The sequence below is a fragment of the Leptinotarsa decemlineata genome, unplaced genomic scaffold (assembly GCF_025532065.1).
Source record: "Leptinotarsa decemlineata unplaced genomic scaffold, Ldec_3_MD MMD2_tig00004307_RagTag_RagTag, whole genome shotgun sequence".
NCBI classification, from domain to species: Eukaryota; Metazoa; Arthropoda; class Insecta; order Coleoptera; family Chrysomelidae; genus Leptinotarsa; species Leptinotarsa decemlineata.
In genome coordinates this window covers 4871627-4879569 of record NW_027412606.1, presented here as the reverse complement: position 1 = coordinate 4879569, position 7943 = coordinate 4871627, and the positions used below count along the sequence as shown (strand labels likewise).

Sequence of the window (7943 nt, the reverse complement as noted above, 5' to 3'; positions counted from 1 at the left end):
CGATAAGCTGGGAACGGTATGCTAAAAATAAATTAAAGATGGCCGAGTCGAGTGCAAAAATATCAGTTTGGTGTTAGGGCAATTGATCTCGAAAAAAGTTATTCAACTTTCACACCAAAGGTTCCAATCTCATCGTTATTCATGATGGCTACCAGGTCAACGGAACTAAATTTGTATCGTAAGTACACAACTAGGATTAAATTGATGAATGCCGATATTTGGTTTCTAAAAGCATGTCTACGGAGGTCAGTTTCTCCAAAATTTGTTGAAGTCAGCATTAGGAACGATTCACCAGTTGCAGAAAAAGTACTACTATTTGCTAAACAAAAGTATTTGACACTAGAAATCAAGAATCGGTACAGCAAACGAAGTATGCTAGAACTGGAAGCATATGATTTATATAAGAAACTAACATTTAAATCAAGCGAAAACGAGCAATGGGATGATTTTCAAAGAAATATGTTCAGGATGATTGAAAATTCGTTAAGAAGATGCATTCATTAAATAATAAATTGAAAAACTAAGTTCAAAAAAGCATAAGCGTATGGCTTCGAAAACCATCAACCTTGTAGAAAACCACTCTTCTCAATCTTTTGATAAAGAGGAACTAGCCTTATTGAATAAAGGTTTGAAATACGGCATCAGATCTCCCCAAAAGGATGTGGAAGAAGCAGTCGTACGTATCGAAAGCTCTATTCAGCAACTACCGGAAACTTCAAAAGGATTTGTTCGCGAAGCATGTAAACAACAAATTTCCATCGAGAAAAGAGCAGAAAATTATCAAAAGATTGAAAGAAAAGGACTGTTTTTATTTAAAAGCGGACAAAGGTAACAAAGTGGTGATTTTGGATAAAGAAGATTATTTTGAGAGAGTCGACAGCTTAATTGAAAATGGTCCATATCAGAAATTACCACGAAATCCATTATCCAAGATGACCGCTAACGTAAAAGCCACATTGAAGAAATGCAAGACACTGATCACACCGATTTTAAACAGGAGGCTACAACTTTCAAATCCCACAGTACCAAAGATATATTGTTTACCAAAAATACACAAACCTGGAAAATCGATGCGACCAATAGTCTCAGCAATTAATTCGCCTTCGTATAATATCGCTAAATGGTTGACAAAAGAATTTGGAAATCTCCCGATCGGCCCAACCGATGCGAGTGTTAAAAACTCACAAGAATTCATAGAGAAAATAAAAGATATTAAATTAGGAGAAGGCGAATTATTGGTATCGTTCGATGTGAGTTCCTTATTTCCAAGCGTCCCAATATCACAAGCTCTAGAGTGTTTGAGGGATCTTCTGAAATCGAACAACTTAGCAAATGAAGCTGTTGAAGAATACATTCAACTCACCAAGCTTTGCATGGATCAAAATGGTTTTCAATATAATGGCTCATATTATGAACAGCGTGAAGGAACGGCTATGGGTAACCCATTGTCTCCATTTATAGCGAACCTATTCATGGGTAGGTTTGAGACGGAAGTTGGGAAAGAACTCAGTTACTTCCCTAGGGTCTGGATCAGGTATGTAGATGACATATTCGCTGTAGTGGATACAAGGATAACCAGAATCGAGAATGTCCTTTCAGCACTAAACAACAGGTGTAAGAGTATAAAATTCACATATGAAGTAGAAAAAGAACCAAAGTTGCCGTTGATCATAAGGAATGAACAGAACAAAATAGAATTTGACATTTACAGGAAAGACACGGGCACTTTCAGATACATTCCCAATGACTCGAATCATTGTCCACAACACAAAATGACGGCACTGCAATTTTTGGTACACAGGTTAATAACTTTTCCTTTAAAGAAAGATAAGTACGACAATGAAGAGAGAATGATTCAGTATGAAGCTGAAGCAAACGGTTTTAACCCAGATATAGTTGACAAGATAATTATAAAATACAAGTTTAGGGAAGCACTTCGTAAATCTTCGACTTTTCAAAAAGAAGAGAGTAATAACAAGTTTATAGTTATCCCATATGAACCCCAATACACGAGACGGGCTTCAACAGATATTCGATAAGGTAAATATGAAAGTTGCATATAAAACTTCTTATAAATTGCAACAGCTTCTTGGTAATCCAAAAGATAGACTAGAAAACACAGAAAGATCGGGGATTTACAAAATCATTTGTCAAGATTGCAACAGCAAATACATCGGCCAGAGCCGACGAGCGATTAAAACCCGCTTCAAGGAGCATTGTGCACACATGAAATACGGAAGGATAGAAAAATCCAGTGTCGCCCAACATGCTCTAGACAAGGACCACAGAATTGGTAAAAACAATCTGAAACTGATTAAGCATGTGCATGACACCAGGCTACTCGATGCATGTGAGAGTCTAGAAATAGCAAAATGTAAAAACAGCATGAATGGCGATAAGGGACCCATCTCGTTTAGCCCGCTTTTTAATCTTCTGTTAGGAAGAGAATAATTACTAAGAACTTGCAGGTAGTTAATTACCGAGAAATTCCAAATTGGACTACAAGTATACAACATCAGGTAACAAATTTTAGTATATAAGGACTAACCAGACTAGACTAGGTATCAATTTTCTTCTCCTGAGGATGCTAACTTTGTTGGCGAAACGCGCGTCGAGTGCAAAAATATCAGTTTGGTGTTAGGGCAATTGATCTCGAAAAAAGTTATTCAACTTACATATCAAAGGTTCCAATCTCATCGTTATGGCCGAAATACTTAACGAATCACGAAGCGACCGAAAGACCTGAGTGATAGAATTGAATTTTCTGATTGGATGTATGGGCCGTAACTTTCCCATTCAATTTTAAGAAGGGAAATATCCGCTGACTTAGGGAAAAATGCGTCGCGGGAAATGAAACGCGGGAGAGTGGCTTTTGAAGGGGAGTCGAGAGGTGTCCACCGGTGGTTTTGGGACGTCGAAAGGTCGATTTGAGTGCAAAGAATTAGAGGGTTTTATTTTGGGAAGTCGAGAAGCGTCCGTCGGTGGTTTTGGGTCGTCAAAAGGTCGAGTTTAGAAAAATTAATCAGAGGAGATTTTTTGTGAGGAGATAACGTCGGAAAATTAATAAAGTATTCGAAAGAAAGGAACATACGAGAGGTCAATCGCGAGTTATTCGAATAGTGTGATATTCGAGGTACTTTTGGGAGTTTGGGGAAAAACCCGATTTTTCTTTCATTTTTGGTTGCCAGTTCAAGTGAAGTTCTGGTTTGGTGTTTTGTGTTAAATTCAGTTAAACATAAAATTTAGCCGCTATCTACAGTTAAACGGAGAAAGAGAGCTATTATGGTAAGAAAATTTTAGGGTTTTTTCGTCTGGTGGCTAACCATATACGTTTATTGAAATACTGTGGGTGTACATTTATTTAAATAGCTGGTCTCATATAGAGTTGCCGAATAAAGGGCATGTTTATGAATATTCAATCGAATGCCGGTTGAGCATTCTCTTATGGTCTGACTAGGTTAATGTGTTCCTTTTGATGGTTTGGTTTTTTTTTGTTTATTTTGTCGTTTACATCATATTTGTAACTTTTGCTTTTCTTATATTTTTTGTATATACTTTTATATACTTTTCAACTTTGAATACGGTGTATTTTTGCCGGTAATTATACTGGTAGGAGAAACAGGGAAAAAAGGGGAACGTATAGTATATTCATATCTCACATAAATAAGGGAACTCTCTAGGAAAAGTTCATATAAGAAGTATCAATGGCATATCCCGACAAAGCGCCTGGAAGGACTTAAGTGAAAAATTGTTCTATTCTAAAACAGTGCCTATTTGATAAGGAGAAGCTAAGCCAAACCTTTGGAGGGTAATCACTTCTGCAGGCAACATCTAAGATAGTTCTCTAGTATCATTCTCCATTTCTAAATTATAAAGGGTGACAGCGGCTGCTCTAATTTTAAGTTTTGGCAATAGTTTTCCCTATCGAAAGTGATAAATATAAAGATCAAGGTAATTTTTTGTTTTCCTCGATATAAGCCTAGCATTGCTACAATGGCGGCTTAGTTTGGGAAATAATTATTCCTATCAGAAAGTATCTTCCGCTTTAAATACAGAATTCAAACCCACCCTAGGGGTTACACAATAAACGATCAACAAACACCCGTACGTCGAAGAAACGAAAGATCTGCCGAAAACATCACAGTTTTATATGTGATAGTGTGCAGAAGAATCTGAGGCAGTCGATTTCGCGTCGCACACAATAACAGCCTTTCACAGACCACAACTGACTCTAATTTTCCGATAGTGGCACAAAAAACCTAACGCCCTAATAATAAAATGAATATTTCAAATCAAATTCGGAACACTCACCTCTTCTTTTATCCTTCTTCAACTGTGTCAATTCTCAAAGTATACAGTGTTACGATCTTCATTCGGGTTTATAGGCCGTCGTAGTTTGGTACTGTATCCTAACCTTTCGCCAGCACGAGTGGCTCGGGCGAATCGGATCTATTCAAAAAGTGAACGAGTCTTTTTACGAGTATACGGATCCACAAAACACGGAGTCAACTGGCAGAGGTGAACGTTGTTAACGGTGAATCATCGAGATGAATAAATCCTGAAGAAGCCAGCCACTCATGCTAGCGAAACGTTAGGATACCGTTCCAAACTACGACGGCCTACAAACCCTAATTAAGATCGTAACACTGAAAATCTCAGCCACGAAAGCCTTTACAATATGCCAATACATTCAAAATATTCTGCTGTGTTGTCTGTATTGTGCGCAGCTAGGAGAACAGGTAGCTCCAAGCATAATTATCTGCATTTCTTTGGTGTTATACGATTTACTACTGTCACTAATATCGCCAAAAAATATTTGAGAGCTCTGGTCTGGAATGAGGCTAATCTGATGAAACATATTTTTATCCAATATCCCTATTCTATTGTACCGAGAAGGTGCATAAACCATCAAGCGACAGTCATTAGATTTTTCAGGATTTACAACTCCAAAGTATAGCGCTCTTATCTCGGCTTCACTGATTTTGTATGGCACCGTTACAACTCCACAGAGGTCTCAATTGTGAAAGATTGTTTGGTCATCTTGTTCAGAGCTTCATCAGAAAATTCATGATTATAGATGTGAGCGAACCAAGATTTGTTTTCTCAGCGTTAGGTTGGCTCTCCTGTTTTCTAAATTAGCGTGAATTTGTATCTTGACCTAATAATTTTTGAAAATGGTCTTTCTTGATTACTTGTAGGAATAAAATTTTCTAGATATTGTCGGTCCACTGCATCTAAAGAGGTTGCATTCTGCCTTCCAGTCCCAGTTGTTCAGCAATCGATTTGTCTATCACAGAAACAATCAATGCTTCATGGCAAAAAGTTGTAGTCTCTATAAAAACAAATTGGCCTATGTAAACTAAGGTACACTATTCTTGGTAATTCGTTCTTATCTCCACGACCAACCCATGAACTGGTTCGGAATATGTTTTCTTATCAGGGGTCGGAAACGTTCTTATGAAGGAGTCTGTGATAAGGTTTTTTACAACCATCGGCTTCACATAAGCATCTTGATCTTTTGTTCGTTTGATGTCTTAATGTTAACTTTTCACACAGGAAAAACAAAGTTTTCTTTTGGTTGCAGTACCTCGTCTCTACATCATCTGCTTAATTTTTTTCACAATCATCTAGTGCATGACCTTTCCTATGATAATATAAATAGAAATCTTCTAGGGAAACATTTTTCGCAATTACTGAAGCGGATTTAGTCATTTTGTCTATCTATGTTGAAAATTGTTCTATATAGACTTCTCTCTTCATAACTGCAGCTTTTTCGCCTGGGTAGATGGAAACTTGAATTGAAATGAAAATTACTAACTTTTCAAAGACTTTTTACTTCGAGTTTTTCAACTGTAGCGTCTCGCAACAGTTGCAACCGGCTCCCGTGTTAAAGATTTGGAAATTGATCTGTTCTATGTTGCCTATTTTCCGAATTTAAAATTTTTCGCAATTATTTTAATATTTGTATAGAGTGCAGAAGGATTATACTAATTAGTCTTTTGATATTACTGACTTTGAATTCGGATTTGTTTTTCAGACATTCAACCATAGATATTATATATAAAGTAAGTATATATTATTCTGTGAAATAATGAAAAATAAAGAACCTAACCCCATATTCTAAATTGAATATGAAAATTATTTATTTTTATAGATACTAAAGTGGAACTTACTTGAACATTATGTATCGACTCAGGTCTCTAGTGAACTATGGAATGTGCAGATGTATTTATAGGTAAGATCAGTGTGAGTCAATTATCCCTTGTTAATTTTTTTTATCTAGACTTCCAAAAACTAACTTCTGCACAAAGGGAAAACCAAAGGAAGAAATTTTAGATGATGGACCTATTAAATTTTCGTCTAGTGCAGCCAGAACTTATAAAGCCCATACAACTAGAACAGGAGAAAATGAATCAAGGCTTTGGTATGAACCTTATGTTATAGTCGTGAGCATGACTCTATTCATGATTTACTTCTGTATATTGAGAGAGGAAAATGACATTGATGCGGATCTCAGCACTTCATTATACAGCCGGATACATGGGCTTGAAGAATTTCAACTGAAACAATCTCTTGAGTACAATAAGAAGCATGGATTACCCACTAAAGACATTATTGACAGGTTAAATGAGATTGAGGAAGAAAAATCTAGTATATCTTCCTAGTACAGTTCTTGAAGTTGTTTTATTTTGGCTACCAATTACCAATCATGTTTATGATGACTTCGATGTCTTTGAAAACTGAATTGAAACTCTGTTGTTCAATTTTGAAGGCAAACAGATATAATTGCATATGAATAATAAAAAATTAGCAGATACTTTATGAAAATCACTCCCTTTTTTTGTTTATAATAGCTTCTTCAGGCGTGTTCATACTGAAAAAAAATAGTAAAATAATCAAATAATAATACTACATAGTTTTATTAATTTTCATCAAGTAACGGATCAGTCCAGTCATAATAAGTATTTATGATATATGTAAATTCGCGTAACATATGCCTACGTACATCTGATATGAGTGATAAAGGTGAAATGTGGGACATTCACCACAGCAGTTAGTCAGGAGAGTACAGAAGAAAAAAGTTACTTTCATGAAATAAGTCTAAAAGCAAAAATTTTACAATTACTTGTATCGGTTTATTTCATAACCTTCTTTATAAGATGGGGAAAATCATGAAAATAATATTCTATACTTTTTAAATGGCCCCACATTATAAAGATTGTCTAAAATACCGATGCAAATCAATACATATATTTCAAGAAACGTTATTTTGCTAGATTTTCACTAAACAGTTTACAAAACCTGCAAAACGTGTTTCGCTATACAATAACTTCTTCAGGCGTAACATTTAGTTTTTGATTTATTTAAATCAGTTCATAAATAAAAAATTTGTAATTGTGGAAACAAAAATTCTATGAAAATATTGTTGATTTGTCTGAAACTATATTTACAGTTTTTAAAATGATGTTTTTATATATCAAAAAATGGCTGGCTATGTAGTCTAGGAAAACCTAACAACTGCAGTCCACACCAGCAAAGTCACTGGTAAATAGATTTGAATATTAACTATATAGATTTGTATTTCAACTAGAGACAGTTGAAATTTATTTGATTTTATAGTTCATTTAAAATCAGGATAAATGTGCTATTCTCTCAATGTTTTCGATATCCTCAAATTCAAACCTTAAACGCTTTCATTTGACACAACGTTTTTCTGTTAACATAAGATGATTACAACTGACTATCTGGTTTTATGGTTGACGGTAGAAAGCATATCGAAATTTTGGTGTAAAAATAAGCAGTTTTCAGTATATTAAATAAGAGGTTCTATTCTTACGAAAAAGCTGCTCAAATCAGTGATTTGGTTGGGTGAATTCAACAAACAAGTAAGAACTATTATGAATTATGACTTTATTTTATCTTTTGTATCAATGGAAATTAGT

The 7943-nt window shown here is 35.2% G+C and overlaps 1 protein-coding gene across 2 annotated transcripts; it reads left to right on the top strand.

Annotated features, from left to right (window-relative positions):
* The first annotated feature begins 5905 nt into the window (after positions 1-5905).
* On the top strand, positions 5906-6831 carry LOC111515627 (uncharacterized). 2 transcript variants are annotated; one of them, XM_023171842.2, is made up of 3 exons: positions 5906-6065; positions 6155-6235; positions 6284-6831. In XM_023171842.2, the coding sequence occupies exons 2-3, from the start codon at positions 6183-6185 to the stop codon at positions 6663-6665; spliced, it is 435 nt and encodes a 144-aa protein (XP_023027610.2). In that variant the 5' UTR covers positions 5906-6065; positions 6155-6182; the 3' UTR covers positions 6666-6831. The 2 variants fall into 2 exon arrangements, with proteins under 2 accessions (XP_023027610.2, XP_023027611.2); XM_023171843.2 differs by lacking the exon at positions 5906-6065 and having other exon boundaries at positions 6078-6235.
* Positions 6832-7943: the final 1112 nt, after the last annotated feature.

Bases quoted from the DNA above. Each gene is read 5' to 3' on its own strand.
- LOC111515627 (XM_023171842.2), top strand. From the start codon at position 6,183: ATGTATCGACTCAGGTCTCTAGTGAACTATGGAATGTGCAGATGTATT. The intron at 6,236-6,283 runs GTAAGATCAGTG...TTTTTTATCTAG, and splicing joins ATGTGCAGATGTATTTATAG to ACTTCCAAAAACTAACTTCT.